This window comes from Mastigoproctus giganteus, chromosome 9 (genome assembly GCF_048544385.1).
Source record: "Mastigoproctus giganteus isolate SK-2022 chromosome 9, ASM4854438v1, whole genome shotgun sequence".
Classification (NCBI taxonomy): Eukaryota; Metazoa; Arthropoda; class Arachnida; order Uropygi; family Thelyphonidae; genus Mastigoproctus; species Mastigoproctus giganteus.
The window spans coordinates 190,852,817-190,872,905 of NC_143583.1; the positions used below are offsets into that span (position 1 = coordinate 190,852,817).

Here is a 20,089-nt window from a genome sequence, read left to right on the forward strand (position 1 = left end):
AAACCTCGCCATTGCCGATGCAATTTCACAAAATGCCATTGCCATCTCACTCTCTGGTAATGAAGCGTCTCGGCTCCTCATTTGGTTCATCTTGAGCTTCATCAGCATTTTCTTCTTTCACTATCACTACCTACAAGTCAACAAGTTTTTCGTTAGATAATTCCTTCTCTTCTAATTAACTCCACGTCTTTGGCATCAACCTCCAACTGAAGTAGCTCTGCAACCTTTACAATCTTATCTGTAACCTCTTCATATGATTTGTCTTTTTCAAATCCTTTGAAGCCTTTTATGTGCTGTATGGATATTTTCTTCCATGTGCCATTTAAGCAACTTTTAGTAATTTCTGCCTAGGCCTTATTAATGTTTAAGATGGCATGGTAAATATTGTAAGATTTCCAAGTCTCTTAACGTAAAATTTTTCTCACTGTCTACTGCAGACAATGCCAGAGCAAATGTTGTACGTAAATAGTATGCTTTTAAATTCGAAATAACACTGATCCATAGGTTGGATGAGTGAAGTCTTGTTAGGTGGTAGAAATGACTCTCACATTCGAATTGAAATCTTCTAGATGCATAGGATGTCCAGTAGCATTATCTAATTGAAGCAAAATCTTGAAAGGAACGTTGTCTTTATAATATTTTTCAGCCTCTGGAATGAAACAGCATTTAAACCAATCCTCAAAGAGATATTGTTATCCATGCTCTTTGTTTTGATAAAAAATGCACAGGTAGGTTGGCTTTATTGATGCCCTTAAATGCATGAGGATTTGGCAGACAAGAAAGCACATGAAATGCTTGGACATAATCCTTGAACCATTCCAGCACAATGCAGGCCTTGTGACCTGTACACAAGCAGTAGTTTTATCCATAGTTATCCAAGAATAGTACACAAGCAGTAGTTTTATCCATCATCTCCTGATGCATTTGCCCCAAGCAAGAGCATTGCCCTATCTTTTGACGCCTTGAAACCTGGCATTGTATTTTCTTTTTTGGCAATGTATGTTCGATCCGGCATTTTTTTTTTTTTTTTTTTTTTTCAATACAGAGCAGTCCCGTTAACGTTTAAAAATTTGCAGCATTGAATAGCAGCCTTCATCAATAATTTTTTCCAACACTTCACAAAATTTCTCTGCAGCTGCAGAATTGGCACTGGTGACTTCACCGCATACTTTAACATTGTGGAAAAGAGCGTGATGCTTGAACCTATTAATTAAACCACCTATTGCTTGCCATGAACTTGGGTTGGGTTCGCCATACTTGTCCTTAATATCTTTATAAATACTTGTTGCTTTTGCTTGAATGGTCACTAGACTCAGGGGCATTTGCTTCTGAATCTGATTTTCCATCCATATTACTAACAGCTTTTCCATCTTTGATATAGCACCTGAACGCTGTTTTGTGATCACTATTAATCTTTTGACATGTTCTTTTATACACGCACTGTCCTTTAAAATAGTATTCACTGTTGAAGCAGTGAGACCTAATTCCCTTGCAATAGATGACAAACTTTGTCCTGCTTCGTACTTCATCATTTTCATCTTCATTTCTAAATCAATTTTGTTTCATTTCCTGTCATTGCCAGCACTTGCACTTTCTGTTAGTCCCTTTCCCCTTCATCATTGCAATATGTAATTAGGAATGAAGAGAAGATTCTGAAAATTCGTTTTTTATATGATTGAAGATTTCAGTGTTTGTTTGTTTGTTATTTGGTTTTTAGGAGCATTGGCAACTAAGGCCATATTGCTCCGGGGATATGCGGTGGTCATTCCCTGACCTTTCCACATCCTCCTTATTTGGTGGTCATGGGCTCAAACCCCGGTCTAATCAAGAAGCATGTGCTACGCACTGCTGCTCCTGCCCACCTGGCTATGGAGGCGCCAAGATTTCAGTGAAGGGGAGCTCATTTCACCATAATAGCATAAAAACCCACACAATTGCAGTTATCGGGATTATCGCAGATGCAATAAGATCGATAATTTTCATCTTCATTTTTAAATCAATTTTGTTTCGTTTCCTGGCACTGCCAGCACTTGCACTTTCTGTTGGTCCCTTACCCTTCATTGCAATATGTAAATAGGAATGAAGATAAGATTTTGAAAATTTGTTTTTTATATGATTGGAGATTTCAATGAAGGGGAAGCTCATTTCACCATAATAGTGTAAAAAACCCACATAATTTCATTATCGGGATTATCGCAAATGCAATAAGATCGAGTTTACTACCCATTCATAATTAGATGCACTAACAGAAAAATCCAATAAACTGGAAAGTTCAAATTGTTTTTTGGTTGTGACCTCCAGAAATGTGCTTTAGAAAAATATCACAAAGGCGTTCGAAACTAATGCTTATAATAGGAACATATGATAATGATGAAAGGGTAGCGCAATTTCCATTATAAATATGACTTAGTAATACGGTGAAATTTTCAACTTCCAAAAAAGTGTTATTGGGTTCACATTACAACATTTTCACAATACCTTCATATTTCTATGGATGCAAAATACGTTTCCACCATTTTTTTAAGTTTGCACCGGCCGGCAGAAACTTAATAAAGTCGAATTTTCGTAAGTTGAATATTATGTAAGTCGGGGAATTCCTGTACATGATCACCATGTAGAGCAAAACCTGGTCCAAAGCAATGCCAAGGTAGGATCTGGCAGTGAGGGTGAGTTCAATGGGGATGAAGAGACCCAGTAACTGTGCAGTTTGGTTGCAGTTGTTTCACCTGCCTTTCAATATTAATCTGCATCAAATATGTACCATCCATCAGCATGATGGAACTGGAACCTAGATGCATCAGACCAGGCAACTTTTTACAGTCATTCAGTGTCAAGGAACAGTGCTCCCATGCCAACTGCAGGCAGAGGTGTCAATGGTAGCTGATCAGCATTTGCACATGAAATGGTTGCTTACTCTGTAGACCTATCCCCAAGAGCATCTGCAGGATGGTGTGCTCAGAAACATTTGTCTCTGCACCCAGGTTGCAGTCTGCTGTTAACTGAAGGTTTGTGAGCTGTCTGTTGTCCTGGACATCATGTGCCAACTGCTGTTCACCTTGACTGTTAACCGTGATGGTCTCCCCATCCTGGCACGTTGGGTGGTTGTGTGTGTCCCTCTTTGGACTATTCCTGCCACGTCTTCACTATAGCAACTCTCAAACAGCTGATGGTCCCTGCAGTTGCTGAGATGCTGGACCCACCTTCCTAGTGCCACAAATCATTTTTTGTTGAAACTCCAAGTCCTTCCCTTTCTCTGTTACATGGGCTTCATACTGACAAACTGACAAGCACTACCCGTGCTGTCACTATATATGCTGTATCACTCCTAGGTATTGTGGGATGCAGCCACTCATTGCAACAGGTGTAATTATGTTTTGGCTCATGAGTATATAATATTTCACATCAGATTGAATCGTGGCAGTCAAGTCTGTTTTCATCTTGGACCACGTTTAGGTCTGCACCTCCTAGCTTATATGTGACTCAAGAATTTCTGTTCCCCTTAATCTTACATTTATAAGCATTAAACTTTTGTTTTAATTTTTTGACCATATATACAACTGACCAAAGTCTTTTTGAACAACATGGCCTGGCTTGGATTTTTAACTATCTTTCCTACTTTTAATTCTTCAGTAAACTTTGATAGCTTACCTTGAATACCCTAATCAATATCATTTATGAAAAATAGGAGGGGACCCAGCGCACATTCTTGAGCAACCCACTTGTTACGATTGTCCACCTTAAAGACTGACAAAAACCCTCTGTCTTTCTTTTAGCCAGTTTGCAATCCAGCATAGAATTTTTCATTGGAGCCTCCCATTAGGAACCATATCAAAAGCTTTACTAAAGTTTGGATATAAAAAATTGAAATTTGTTAACTGTATCCAAAAAAGTAAACTGCAGCCATTATCAACCCACTGCAGAATGGAAGCCTCCTCCACAATTCATGCTGAGGGAAATGGACCATTATCTGCCACGCTGGTCCAGTGCAGGTTAGCAGATCGACCGTATTTAGCAATCAGGGGCTTGAACCCCGGTCTACTCAAAGAGAGTGTGTGCTACTGCACTCCCGCTCCTGACCTCTTGGCTACATTCAACTGTTTAATAATTATATCATAGCAGTTTACCAGATTGGTCAGGCATAATCTTCCTTTAATGAATCCATACTGGCATCTATTCAAGATACTATTCTTGTTGCGATGGTTCTGAATGGCATCCGTAGCAGTCGACTTTATGAATTTCCGTACCGGTGAAATCAAATTCACTGCCTTATAGTTACCTACCTTCTTTTTGGCATCACATTTGTATTTTTATTTTTTATTTATTTTTTTTTTTTCTATATGGTTTCTAAAACCCAGTGAAAAATTCTTCTAGGACAGCCAAATACAACCTCAGAAGCAAGGACTGACAGACTTATCTTTCGTTTAAAAATGCATTTCATTTCATTATTTTAGTTATTAATTTATAACTTTATTTAGAATTAATTTTTGTTATTTTAATTTTAAGTAATTCTGATTTAATTTAAATGTTATTTTTTTACATGCATTAATTTATTTCTATTCCGTCAAAAAATACCCAGATAATGAGCCTTTCTAATGTTTATCTTTAAAACTGAGGTCCACTCTAAAAGTGACCCTGAGGCCTTCTGATTAAATTGGTCTTAATCTCTTCTATTCTTATTCACACCCTATTGAAATCTAATGTCAGTATGTTAATCTCATAGCTGCAAGATTAAGATTTTGAAGTAGAAATTTATTCACCACAGTTGCAATTTCAATATTAGTCTTGTCACCCTACGTAGTAGAACAGGTTTTAGTTGGTGTTCTCATGTTTTTCCATTATTATTAAGGTTTTTTTTTTTTTTTTTTCTGATTATTCATTTTTTTATTAACATATTTCTTATAACTTATTTTTATTCAAACTATTTTGTATTTTATTATGTATCTTATTTAAATATCCAGTTATTTTGTAATTTTAGTTTTATAGAAACCAAAATTTATAAAACTATTTAGTTAAGGCAGAAATGTCAAAAATATCAGTTTTTGATTAGTGTTATGCTAATTTGGGTTTTAAAACATATTGTCCTTACTTTTTTTTATTTTTCTACTCCTTTACACTTGATTACAGAGCCCAAAGAGGTTTTAAAATGTTGTTGGATTTAGGGCATGATTATCTTATTTGGAACTTAGTTCATAATAATTGTACTATATTTAGGAACCAGTAAACTATAATTTTGTCAGTTTATCGCATGGAGATGAGAGTTTTTACTTAAATTGTCTAGTAGCTAATTTTCACAAAAGGTTTATTAGGTTTTCTTTGTTCATCATGGTCTTGTGTGTTGGAGTGGGGTGCATTTTGTATTAAATATATCTGAAAATATATTTCAGTTTATTAACTACACCTTTATCTCTTCCCCATCTTCAATTTAATACCTCAACCTATATCATGTGGTTTTTCCTATTTATTTTAATTCTTCTCATTTTCCACAAAATTCCAACACTAAAATATTTTTCCAAATTTACTAAAAAAATCTACATATTTTTCTCGCTCTGGAAACACTTAATTATTTTTTAGCCCTATCCTTATTTTTACCTTAATTTTCATATCATTGACACTGCGTTGGGACTACCTTGTCCATACTGTAAAAGAATATGCTAATTTTGTTCTTTTTGTTTGTTGGGTTTATTTCACATTTTTTCTGCTGTTATGGACAAGTATAGTAACGCAGTTCCTGATACATGGTCAGGTGTCCCCTGATGAATTACCTGACCATGTATCAATATTTACTTCAGCTGACTCACACTCTGCATTTTTGCCATCCTTATATTTGACTTATAACTAAATTTGCCCACCCATATTTAGTGAGCTCTACCACCATTTATTATATTTTACTTTATTTTGTTTAATCATTTTGTATTAATAATTTTGCTTTACAGTTCCTTCACCTCCAAATTGGCTTTGCAATTCAGCCATAATTTTCTTAATTCATCATAACTTTTAGAATATTAACATTCTTTTGCATTTTTGAAATCTACAATATTTTTTTTCAACTATCCTTACCCTTCTAGTCCTTGCCACTTGGTATATTTTCACCTCCATCTATACAAACTTTATCAGACTTATCTATTTTTACATGCTTTTGCATCCTTTACTGCTTCTTTGCATGTTTTGGTGCATTTGTCATACCTTTTTTTTTTATTTATATTTTTTCAATCAACTGTAACTTTGACTTTAAATTACATATATATATATATATATATATATATATATATATATATATATATACCATCTAATATGTTAGAGAGGGTGGACAGATGAAATGGGAAGTGTTTTTTTTTTTTTGGCTGATGCTGTATAAACTTGTTTTCTTGCATTGTTTGCCACTGCTACTAATGTTAATACTTCTAAAATTTAATGTATAATTATTCTATATATACTAAGTATTTATTTAAAAAAAAGTGAATGTACTAACTAAATATTTTTCTGCAATTGTTATTAAAATTTTTATATATAGACTAAAGATGTAGGAAAATGTATGGAGGCTAAGAGGTGGGATGAAGCTGTAAAATTAAGAGGAAGGTAAGGCATTGTTATACCACATAATAAATTTTAAATGTCTGTTTTTATATATTTGTAATTTAAATTTTCTTTTCATATGGGTTTATCATCATCAGTGCATATTACCAATGGTACATATACCACAAGTTCACAACATATGAACTAAACAACAATATAAAAATCATATGAAATTTAATGTATAATTATTCTATACAGTGGAATCTCGTTAATACAAAGTTCAAGGGACCTAAATTTTCACGTTTTGTAATAACGAGGTTTGTAGTAACGAGGTCCCCCCGAAAGTGTCAAAATTTTACCGTTTTTTTTTTTTTTTTTTTTTTGGTACATACTGTATATCTAAAAATAATAATAAATAATAATAATAATAATAATATCAAACAAATTAATAAAATAAAATAAAAACAAAAGCTTTTGTCTAACAATACAGTAATAGGAATAACATTTTTTTTTAAATATTTTATTTTATTTGTAAGATAAAAGCAATATTAACAGAAATGAAAATATTGCACAGTATATATATTTTATATATACATGTATAATATTTTAGTATCAGATTAAAAGAATTATAATCTTAATATAAAAGGAGATGTACAAACCATTAACTTTTTAATAAATTAATCTAATTTAAAGGAAGAATCCAATGTTGTTTTTGTTCTATGTGTATTTTTTAACTACAGCACAGACATTATCAAATGCAATAGTTATTTATTTATAAATGTTACTGCAGGCCAACACATTCTCTATTGTGTTCAATGCATTTTGGGCATTTTTTTTTAGATGGCAGTGTGCACACTTCTTCACTTTCGCTGTTACTGGTAAGAAAAACATCATCGTTTTGTTTGGTACCCAGCAGCTCTTCTGGTGTTGGCGTTGCAGTGGTAGCAACTTTATCATCCATCTTCACAAACTCTTCAAATTCGCCAGCAAAATCCATATGCTCCTTCAAATTCCTCCATTCCTCACTGTTGCTATTACATTCGTCTGCTGGACCATGTTTTTCGATGATGTTCTCTCCAAAGCCACTCTTTCTGAAGCAGTTGATACTTGATGTAATACTTTCCTAAGCAATAACAAGATTACGGATAGTATCCACGACATTCAAATTTGGCTGCAAATTGTTCCCTCCTATGTTGTGGATCAACCAACTTATCAGGTGGGCTCTATATGGTCTCTTGAGGTTATAAATAATGCCTTGATTCTGTGGTTGCATTAAACTTGTTGTATTGGAGGGTAAAAACAACAGCCGTATATTTGTCAACTTAAGTGTCTCGACAGAACGTGCTGTACAACGGTCTAGAATCATCAAAATGTTCCTTTTTTCTGAAACCATTCTGTCCAGTTTTGATAACTAAGACTGAAAAATTGACCATTAGCCAAGCACTTCTATTGGCCTCATAATCACAGGGAAGTTGGTTAACTGCTTTAAAACATCTTGGCTTGGAAAACTTACCAATCACAAGTGGGTGTAGTTTTGTATTGCCATCTGAATTGCAGCATAACAGAACAGTGAGTCTTTGTTTACTTAATTTTCCACCATGACAAGACTCTCCTCAAACAGAAATGTTTTGTTTGGCAGCAAATTATAAAATAAACCTGTCTTGTCAAGATTAAAAATATCCTTTGCCTCATTTTTCAAGGATGGACCGTACAGAACACAACCAGTCTGTAGCCTTTTCTTTGTCGACTAATCCAGAATCACCACAAACATTTCATGAAACCAAGTTATTCCTGTCTTTAAATCTTTGGAGCCAGCCACTGCTGCATTTGAAGTTGCTAATCCCATGTTGCTGAGCTAGATAATTTGCTTTTTCTTGCAAAATCGGACCTGATATTGGCAAATTAGATGCACGCATTTGTTGGTAGCACAAAGTTTTGTTTCAAGCTCCTCGTGTTTTGCACGACAAATTCGTTTCCTGTTTTTCATCGCTGCTCCAGTGTCATGCACTTCTTCCAAGTCTTTTTCGTTTTTCAGTATTGTAGATAAAGTAGGTAAAGGGATGTTGTATTCCTTTGCAATGTCTGTTTTGCTTCTTTCCATCCTATCAGCCTCTTGTATAACTTTTAGTTTAATTTCCAGGCTTAATTCTGTCCGTCTACTTTTTGTCGCCATAACACTGCTAGATAAGATTTAATATAAACAAATTTTAAATTAATTTAAAGACAAGTTCCGAAAAAGACATCAGCTCAGATAAAATGGCACAAAAAATAGATTGCTGTATATAGTAGCAAAAGACTCTGAACTGGGGTAACAATTGCAACTGACCTTATTCCCATGGAGAGCAAGGGAGTGCATGTAAACAACTTAGAAAAACTTTTTATTCTTTTGTTAATTTAAACCGAATTTTGTAATAAATGAATATATTTACATAGAAAAGTCTATCCTTTCGCAGGGAATGGTATGTACTTCATATAATCGAGTACTTTGTATTAATGAGATTTTACTGTATTAATTTCTGCTTCTATATGTACTAAGTATTTATATAAAGAAAGATTACAGTATAGCTAAGAGGTAGGATGAAGCTGAAAAATTGAGGACTGTAAGGCAATGTTATTATTAGATTACCAAATATTAATTAAACCAGATGTTTTCAGTCTTTTGTTAATGTACCACCACAGTAATAAATTTTAAATTGTCTGTTTTTATGTATTTGTAATTTTAATTTTTTTGTTATGGGTTTACAGTTAGGTGTACTGCAGGTTTAAAAACCTAAGAATTAAACAAAATAAAAGTTAAGTGGCTATAACCGACAATTATTTTAAACTACTTTGAAATTTTTTTTACACATAGTAACTAATGGGAACATTAGTATTCTAATGTTCCCATTGAAATTTCTATATCTAAAAAAAAAAAAAAAAATATTGCACCAAGGTTAAATTGTTTCTTGATTCAAGAATTTATAATTCTAAAAGGGTGATAGGTAGTCCTTTTGACATTTTACTGATGTTCCTCAGATATTTTACCCAATCGTATGGCTTCTGAATTGTCTTAGAGGAATTTGTCAATCTAAAATATTTATTAATTGATAAGGGCCAATCACTTAATTTTTAGACTGAAGCTACCACCCATTTAATTACTGTCATTATAGAAGTCCACAAATCTACTTTTTTCCTTTTCAAAATGCTATCCCTGAAATTGCATACATTTGTCATTGATATACTCAACTTTGAACATGGTAGTAGTAGTAGTAACGGCATGTGATGCAAGAAAGCAAGTGAGCTTATGCAGCATCAGCCAAAAAAAAAAAAAAAAAAAAAATCACACCATTCCCTCCAAATGCCTGTCCAGTTCCTCCTTAATTTATTTAACCTATCAACTTCCACAACGACAGATGGAAGTTTGTTCCAGCAATTAACCGCCCACTGGCTAAAGGCAAATTTCCACACATCTATTCTAATCTGTCTTTTCTTAATTTGAATTTATGCCCCCTTAGGTTTGTAATCTGAACAAGTGGAAGGATCCCATCAGAATTCAGCATGCTCAACCCATTCAAGGCCTTATACACCTCAATCAGATCACCGCGCAGGTGCCTAGTCTCCAGCCACTGCAATTTGCAGAACTTAAGCCTCTCTTGGTAAGCGGATCCCTTCATTCCCCTCACCAATCTTGTTGCCCTTCTCTGTACATGCTCAAGCAAATCTACATCCTTCCTAAAATGAAGCCTCCAGACCTGTACGCAGTACTCAAGGCATGGCCTGACCATTGCCTTATACAGAGGGACAATCACTTCATTTTCCCTGCTAGCAAAATTCCTATATATCATTGACAAAACCCATGACCTGCCCTGCCAGCCTGTCTGCATTGCTCAGAAAACTTCATATCTGACAGCACAATTACTCCCAGGTCTTTTTCATTTTCTACCACCTTAAGTGTAGTACCACGCGGTTGTTACGTTTCTCTGGGGTTACTTCTACCTATATGCAGTACTTCACATTTGTCAAGGTTAAACTTCAGTTGCCACTTCTTAGCCTATCTGCCCAAATTTTCTAGATCCTGTTGCAGTAGCACACTGCCATTACTGTCATTAACAACCCTGCCAACCTTTGTATCATCTGCAAACTTATGGTGAAGACAATAGACACATTATGTATATATGTGCCTAAAAATGCTATTTTTTATGCAACAGAAGGAATGAGTTGATGTTTTAGGATGCACTGAATCTGAATGTTTTCAGTGACTTGACTGCTGCTTGGTTTTAGTGTCATAATGGTAAAGCCATGTCTGGTCACTTCATTTGGTAGGCAGTAGTCAGGGAGTGTTGTGATTGGATATAGTATGAATATCATATAATTAAACAGGGCACTTTTCCTGCATGTCAAAATTTATAGTTTGTTGGAATAGTAAACTGATAAATTTAAAAGCTTCATAACCCTGTACAGTACCCGATAAAGTAAAGTGATCAGTGCATAAGTTTCAGGCGCCTCCGCAGCCAGGTGAGCAGGAGCAGCAGTGTGTAGCACATGCTTCTTGATCAGACCAGGGTTCGAGCCCGTGACCACCAAATACGGAGAATGCGTAAAGGTCAGGAAATGACCACCACATATCCCCGGAGCAATATGGCCTTAGTTGCTAATGCTCCTAAAAACCAAAATAACAACAACAGCAGCATAACTTTCAATTGGCTCTGTGTGGAGGGGGAGGGGAGAGAGAGAGAGAGAGAGAGAGAGAGAGAGAGAGAGAGAGAGAGAGAGAGAGAGAGAGAGAGAGAGAGAGAGAGAGAGAGAGAGCGAGCTACATTGCGACATTGCCACATTTTATGTTGTTTGCAATGGGAGTGTCTGTATCTGGAATTTTTAAATAATATTGCTTCTTATTTTTTTCATGAATGTTTTCACTAATACTAAAATATTAAGGATATGTACCAAATTGTATTTCTGCCAGAACTGCATATGCTTTACTGCATGCATTGGCTGGACTAAGATTTCATTAGTATTGTTACAAAATCCACTAAAATTTTTTCATATTAAGGATATGTATAAATTAAAAAATGAAATCTGCCATGTATGACTATTTGAAAGAGAAAACATACCCACACTCTTGAAATAATAAATATTAATTAGATTTAATAAAATATTTTTTATAATCAGTTTTTATCATAGTAAGAAGAATCAAACAGGTTAATTATAATTGGTTCCAAGATATCATCTCACACAAGTTCTTTAGAAAAATGTTTAAATGTTTTGCTATTCTCTGCCATGTCTCTTAATTTGTCTCCACATAAATTCAATTGCATTTTATTGGCAGTGATATGGCAGTGATTGAACAACACTATCCATGGAGGCGTCTCCGTAGCCAGGTGGGCAGAAGCAGCAATGCGAAGTACACGCTTCTTGATTAGACCGGGGTTCGAGCCCGTGACCACCAAATATGGAGGGAATATCCCCGGAGCAATATGGCCTTAGTTGCTAATGCTCCTAAAAACCAAATAACAATAACACTATCTATGGCTAGCACGCCTTCCAGTGCAATTATTCATAGTAGTCTTCCAAATCTGTGATGCAGAATGTGGAATGTTATTGCTGGGGGCTCTTATATAATTTTTTTTTTTTGGTACAGTCGGTCCTCGTATAGCACGTGTTTGCATTACACGAATTCGATCATACACGATTTATAAATAGGGGAACGTTATCTTATATAACACGAACCGAATTCGCTTATACACGATTCGCCTTTGTGTTTACAAGAAATGGAAGTCGAATGGGGAATCACCCCAACTGAACGCAACACGATAGCAATGAAGAAGAGTCTGAAAATGTATTTGTGTTTTATATCAGTGAAGGGGAAACACATTTCACCATAATAACGTAAAAACCAACACAATTCCAGCTATCGGTATAATCGCAAATGCAATTAGATGGAGTTTACTACCGGTTTATAACAGATTCCACTAGCAGAAACGCAACTGGAAATTGTTTTTATTGTTTTATGGTAGTAACCTCCAGAAATGTGCTTTAGTAAAATGTGAGGTGTTAATAGTGTATCTCGGCCTTTACGGTGTTATTTATTCAGTTGCTACACGCGCGCAGCTTTGTTTATGTGTATCAAGCGTGCCACCTCGTTTTGTAATTGTGCTTTATTCCCTAAAAATTAGTAAAAGACTTAAAAGGTGTGAAAAGGAAGCGTCCTGGCTAAGACACTGCAGATTCAGAGAGAAAAAAAAAAGCAATATCGATAAACAGAGGCGGACTGGGTCAAAAATTCTTACCCGGGAAAATTTATAGTGGCCTCATACTACAGTTTATGGCCATAATCACACCCGCCTCCGGCCCACCGTGGTTTCCCCCGTAAGGCTTATGGCCAGTCCTCTTCTGTCGATAGAGAAAAAATACGAAATTGTGAAATGCTTTGAGTGAAATTAAAGACCATGTGATATTGCACGTGCTACAGACCTAAATGAGACAACGCCGAGAATTACAAAGAATGCAGAGAAAATAAAAACAAATTTCATAGCAGGAACAACTCAAAGTGTAATTAAAATCCATTAGATTAAGACACAAGAATTGGAAGAGATGGAACGGCTGTCATCTGTTTGGATAGAAAATCAAACAAAAAGCAAGTTTGCTTACGATAGAAGCAAAAGCATTAGCAATATTTTATTATGACTTACGTATTATAATTTATACTTACGTATTATAAAATACGTAAGTATTTTATTACGACTATTTTATTTAATATAATAAATTTTTTACGAATAAAATACGTATTTTATTCGTAAAAAATACTTTTTTAGTATTAAAAAATACTTTATTATAATATAATATTATTTTTATTACGTATTTTATAACGATTAAAATTACCCGATTATTTATTGTGTTTGGTAATGTTTTGGTTCCAAATGTGTGTTCAATCTTGGGTGGTTGGCACCTAACCCTACTTTTCCCATAGGGCCTGTTGTTTATATTGCACGATTTTGCATTGCACGAGGGTTTCTAGGAACGCAACTATCGTGCTATACGAGGACAGACTGTACTTGGATCTGGAGCTTTGTTTGGCATAACAGAGTGAAAGGAGACACTGGTCACAACAATTACAGATTGTAGTAATTGTAAAATCATAAAGTATGGGAGAAACTTTTTGGCAAATCACTTTTGAACAATTACATATTTATTTGTCTGTCAGTAATGTTGCAGCTGTAATGTCTCCTGTAAATTTGTAAGTTGTTATCACTACTTTCCAAGAACAATTATTTCTCATTGTGATATAGTTATACAATTAATTTCTTTACAAAACTATTCTTTTTATAGTGAAGTAAATAGTCAGGTGAATAGATTGAATGTGATCCCTGTATTATTTTTGTTGTATGTAAACTATGATCCTTTTTATTGTTTAATTTAAAGCAGTTTTGTGTTAAACTCCCATGTTTGTTATAAAAGTTAGACCATTTTAAGTTAGTTTGATTAAAATAGATATATTTTACACATGTATATTACACATGTATTTTACAAATGAATACTTTTCTTTCTGAATACATGTATGCCATCATAAGCTGAACAACTGCATATCAGTGTGAAAATTTTCATAGATTTACTGCCATAGTTATTTGGCACTGTGGTTGATTATGTATGGAAGAGAGCAGAAAAGAGGCTGGGGAAAGTTTAAAACAGTGTTGAAGCAAAATTTAAAGGGTAGTTTTTGAGACATGCATTTCTATAATGGTAACTAACTTGCAGTTTTAAAAAGGAAAATGTTTGGGGTCCTACCAAAGTCTTTATTTCATTTCATTCTTTAGCTTTACTAATATTCTTTACATAAAATTATATTAGTATAAAAGAATGGCACTTCCGTAGCCAGGTGGGTAGGAGCAGCAGTGCGTAGCACACGCTTCTTGATCAGACCGGGGTTCGAGCCCGTGATCACCAAATACGGAGGATGCGGAAAGGTCAGGGAATGACCACCACATATCCCCGGAGCGATATGGCCTTAGTTGCTAATGCTCCTAAAAACCAAATAAATAAACAAACAAACAAGCATAAAAGAATATTAGCAAAGTTAAAGGATGAAATGTTTCCTCTTCAATATGCAGAAGACAAAGTTGGATGAAATGAAACACAAACTTTTGTTAGATTATGATAAAGTCTTGCAGGTAATCTCATTGTATTTCTCATGAATAATCCCAGATGTATTTCTCATTGAATTTCAGGAAAACAGAGGTAAGGATGACTATATAAGAAATCTCAAAAAATATCTATTTGAATCTTCCATTCCAAGTAAAGAGCAACCTCTCAAGTTTATTTTGGAAAAAACTTTAGCTTTCAGAATTTTTTTTTGAAAGTTCAATCAGGTGGACTATCTTATATTCTTTTTGAAGAGAACATTTTAGATCCACATGATCAACAATAAATGTTGTTTTTTTATATAAGTTCTTACACCTTAAAAAAGTTTATAATATTTAGATTCTGCATAGTAAACTGAAGATAAATGTAGTGGCCATAGTTTTTATTTAGTAAGAGGTCTTCCATATACATTTTTAATTCTGATTGTGCATACAAACTGGTAATAAATATTATTTCTGTGTCAGTGTGTAATTTATCAAGTGGTAGATGACTTTCATCAACCGGTGAAATACCACCACTTTGCTTATTGGAGGCTTGAAGTGGTGAAACCCATGTTTAGTCTCTAGAGCAAAGTTTCCGGCATCCCCCTCCCCCCATACTTATCCTTCAACCCATGCACAGTACTAAGTACTATAGGTTTTGATACCTTTCATGTTTGGGGTTTTCATTAAAAAAAAAAAAAAAAAAAATCATTCATATATCCAAAATTACTACATATAACGTATTGATTTTCAATTTTAGACATTTGTTGCTTATTCAGATTGCATATTTCTTTTAGAAACATCAGTCAATAACTGAAATAACTGGCAATTTACTATGCTACAGGATCATAAAGTTTTTGGGCTTATGTTATAGCCATTTATAAGTACGCCGACCGGGCTAGCCGGGTGGGTAAAGTGCCTTCCTGGCAACCCAAAGGTCACGGGTTCGATTCCCGCCTCGGGCTTGGATCAAAGTACTGCAAAAACCTTGGGAGGTACATTATGGCCACAGAAGCATATGCGCCAACAACTACCAAAAAAAAATTTATAAGTACAGCCACTCCCCGACTCATGTAAGGGTTACGTTCTGCAGAACTCTATGTAAGTCAAATTTTACGTAAGTTGGAATTTCCCTAAATGCTTATGCAGCACTTGCATCTAAATGCGCTGAATTTGATTGAAGCAAAAAAGAAATGTTTGACAAACGTGTAAATAGAATTGTTTATTAAATTTTTTTATCTCATGCACAGGAAAAATAACAAAATTACAAAAATTTCAAAATTATAAAATTACAAAAAGAGAGGAGATAGGCATAACAATTCTATGATATTGAATTTGGACTTTGTAATGTTCCACAAAAAGTTTTATTTATTCAACAAGTTAACCAAGTGGTGAATAACATAAAAGAAACGCGACTTCCTAAATTGAATACACATGACAGTTCAGCTTTACGAAACTTCGGGAAAATAAAGACGTTATTATACAGAGGGCAGATAAAGGCGACACAGTTGTGATACTCGATAAACATGATTATATTAATAAGTTAGATTCAGTTGTTTCAAATACCTCCACTTATCTTGAAGTAGACCCCACACTATTTACCAATTTGGTCAATCAATACAATAAAACGTTAACCCCGTATCAAAAAAAATTACTACATTACTATGGCTCAGTTAAAGGAATTGAAGGCCAGAACATACAATATTCCTGCACTTTTCAGTCAGGTAAAATTACACAAGATTGGATTTCCTATTCAGCCTATTGTTTCCTACAGAAACTCGGCATTTTCATCCTTGGTCACACCTGTATATAGCATTATAAAACCCTTTAGACAGGCGATACAATTTGGGATTAATCACTACGATACATTATTTAATAAACTTAAGGGCTGTAGACTTGGTGATAATAATAATTTATTTTCACTAGATGTTACCTCATTATATACGAATGTAAATGCAATAGTTATTATTTGGGATATGTTAAATAATAATTCTGTACTGATTAATTATACAAAGCTTCCTATTAATGAAATTTTTCACTTAATTATACTGTTAGTTGAGGCCAACTATGTCACCTTTCGAGACAGTATACAAACAAATTTTTGGTTTGCTGATGGGATTGAGCTTGAGCTGCTTAATATTGGAGGTATATCTCTCAACGATTGAGTGTATACATTTGATGCCTTTTCTACCCCATATCACATAATATGGGAGGTATTTAGCTATGTTCTAGTTATTACTGATAGTAGGAGGCCGCCGTAGCCTAGTGGTCAGGCGCGCGGGTGCATAAGTACACGTGCCTTGAGTGACCGGGGTTCTAGCCCGTGACTGCTGAATACGGTGCTGTTTCATGTATTCTGGCTATCTTGGAACTCCTCTGACCGTTATAATGCAGAAGCATGGTCGTCCCGGAGTATAAACAGAAAATTTATTTATTGATTATTAGTACTATCCAAGACATTTTACATTGGTTGAATAATATTCACTCTAGACTCCAATTTATGTCGGAAAAGGAGGGTACAGATAAAAAGTCATTAAATTTTCCAAATTTCACGCTTACTCGGGACTCGAATAAAATCCAATTTGACATCTATCATAAACCTACAAACACCGGCATGCTTCTGCATTATAACAGTATCACCCATTCTCCTACAAGAAATCTATTATCTTTAATCAATTTCTAAATGCCTATAAATATTCAACGACAGAATCTGCTTTGGGCTCAGAAATACAAATATTAACCAGCAGATTCTTAAACAGGGGTTAGCCCCTTGCTACAATAAACCGAATTAGGATACAAGCTAGGGATAGGATACAAAATACTACTTCAACCAATAATTGTAATATTAAAAAATACTTTATTTCTGTCCCATATGTTGAACAGTGGCACAAATAGCTCAACAGATTCTTTAAAGATACCGAATTTAAAATTGTCGCCCAGCCAATATGGAAACTACACACTATACTGAAAAATCGCTCAGTCCTTTCCTTGTTCGCAACACAAATAAATGACCTGGTATACAACACGTTGTACCAGGTTTCTACACATTTTACTCCGAATTTTCGTGTTAATCAACTCAGTTCATGCTTCTCATTCATCAGCATCAGAATTACCTTTCATGCCGTTGACGAAAAACACTTTTTTATTTAACGAGGCCAAAATACTTAGTGTCCAATGTAATTATACCTGACTTAATTGCAGAAACTGTTGAAATTGAATTACATGAGAATTCTGTTAATGTTTGCCAGCCATTTCTAATCTCCAATTCATGGGCTTTTACTTGCATGCATGAGGACAAATAATCCCTATTTAAGATTCATGCTCAACCCTATTTGGTAGTTTTCGTTCCTGTGATCACGACATACGGTTTGTTTGTTTGTTTATTTGTCTTTTAGGAGCATTAGCAACTAAGGCCATTTTGCTCCGAGGATATGCAGTGGTCATTACCTGACCTTTCCGCATCCTCCGTATTTGGTAGTCACGGGCTCGAACCCTGGTCTAATCGAGAAGTGTGTGCTACACACTGCTGCCCCTGCCCACCTGGCTACGGAGGCGGCCCACAACATACGGTCAAAGCGTTGTCAGCTTCAGGATGGGAAATTTTTTCATTAAATTTCTTTTAATTAATAATTTAATTTAATTGTGTTAGATTGATTTTTAATTGTGTTCAGTTGATTTTTAATTAATTTTTACTGTCATGTAAAATTTTCTATTTTTTCATTTTAATTGCTGGTGAGTAGCATACGGAAGTGTTCTACGTATTATATTGAGGTAAACTTCCCTTATTATTTTACAAATAACGATGAAAGCGCAGTGCAAATGCCATTCTAAAAATGACTTTTTTAGGGAGATAAATAGCATAGTTATACAGCAAATTTCAACTTCCAAGATCTTGGAACGAATTACTAAAAAAACTGTATTATTGGGTGAAAATATCATAAAAAATTAAGATATTTTCACGATTCCTACGGGAATAAATGAAAAAAAAAAAAGTGAAATTGACTTTATGTCAATTTTACAAAATACGTTTCCACGATTTTAAGTTTGCACCGGCCAGCAAAAACTTACGTAAAGTCGAATTGCTGTAAGTTGGGTATTGCATAAACTGGGGAGTGCCTGTACAGTCAGTCCTCATAAAACACGTGTTTACACTACACGAATTCGATCATACACGATTTATAAATAGGGGAACAATATCTTATATAACACTAACCGAATTCGCTTATGCACGATTTGCCTTTGTGTTTACAAGAAATGGCAGTCGAACGCAGAATCACCCCAACCAAACGTAACACAATAGAAATGAAGAGAAGATTCTGAAAATGTATCTATGTTTTTTATATCAGTGAAGGGGAACACATTTCACCATAATAACGTAAAAACCGACACAATTCCAGCTATCAGTATAATCGCAAATGCAATTAGATCGAGTTTACTACCAGTTTATAACAGATTCCACTCCCAGAAACGCAACTGGAAATTGTTTTTATTGTTTTATGGTAGTAACCCCTAGAAATGTGCTTTAGTAAAATGTGAAGTGTTAATAGTGTATCTCTGCCTTTACGGTTGATGTAGACATACGCAGCTGTTAGGGGAACCTAACAATGGAATGTAACGAAAATGCAAGACGAAAAAAGAAATTGTTGAGAAATATTTGTATTGTTGCAATTGTACTTACTGTAATAGTAACTTCAGGAAGCATGATTGTGATGTCATACTATTCAAAAATTCTAAAAAGTTAAAACTCCAGACACTGTCATATCCAGTTATCATCGTAAGGAGAGGCATGACAAACAGGTTTTTTTTTTTTTTTTTTTAAGGTAGACCTAGGAACGTTTTACACATTCACTTATATACATACATACACCAGCCTACACTTTTGATACCATGCAGGATGGATGAAGAGCCTCATGTTGTTGACACCAAATCCGTACATGACCATCCACGGTATGGAGTAAATAATGACTCATCTCACCAGCACACCTTCCAGTCTTCTAACATTCAACTTGTATGCTCTTTACACCAGGCGAGTCTTTTACACTGATGAACCTTGGTTAGGAAAGGATACCTTAGGGGTTGTCTGCTGGTACAGCCCATACGTGCAAGCATGTGACGCATGGTCGCACCCTCGCTCGGAATTTTATTACCTACTGAACCACTGATACCTTATGTATGCTTCATAGGTCGACTAACTGTGCACTCTCATACCTCACGTGGTCAACGGGTCGCATTCAGTTTTCATAGGGGTGGTCATAATTCAATGATCACTGTATATATATATAAAAATCATATATTAAAGAATCTTATAGAAAATTCATGTTTGTGTGAAGTACATATCATTTGTCTTTGAAAGGATAGGGTTTTTCTCTGTAAAAATACAGAGTAAGTCCCTAACATATGTAAGAGATATGTTCCAGGACTTCTTACATAAGTTGAATTTTACGTAACTCTGGAATGACTAATAAAATATTGCTGCAATA

The 20,089-nt window shown here is 34.8% G+C and overlaps 1 protein-coding gene across 2 annotated transcripts in view; it reads left to right on the plus strand.

The window, feature by feature from the left end:
- The window catches only part of LOC150080975 (ATP-dependent 6-phosphofructokinase-like), a 303,293-nt gene that overhangs the window by 153,704 nt on the left and 129,500 nt on the right, over positions 1–20,089 (plus strand). For both annotated transcript variants that reach the window (XM_090381722.1, XM_090381723.1), the window contains exon 10: positions 6,512–6,576. In XM_090381722.1, the coding sequence (XP_090237848.1) occupies positions 6,512–6,576 (65 nt within the window). The remainder of the gene's footprint in view (positions 1–6,511; positions 6,577–20,089) is intronic.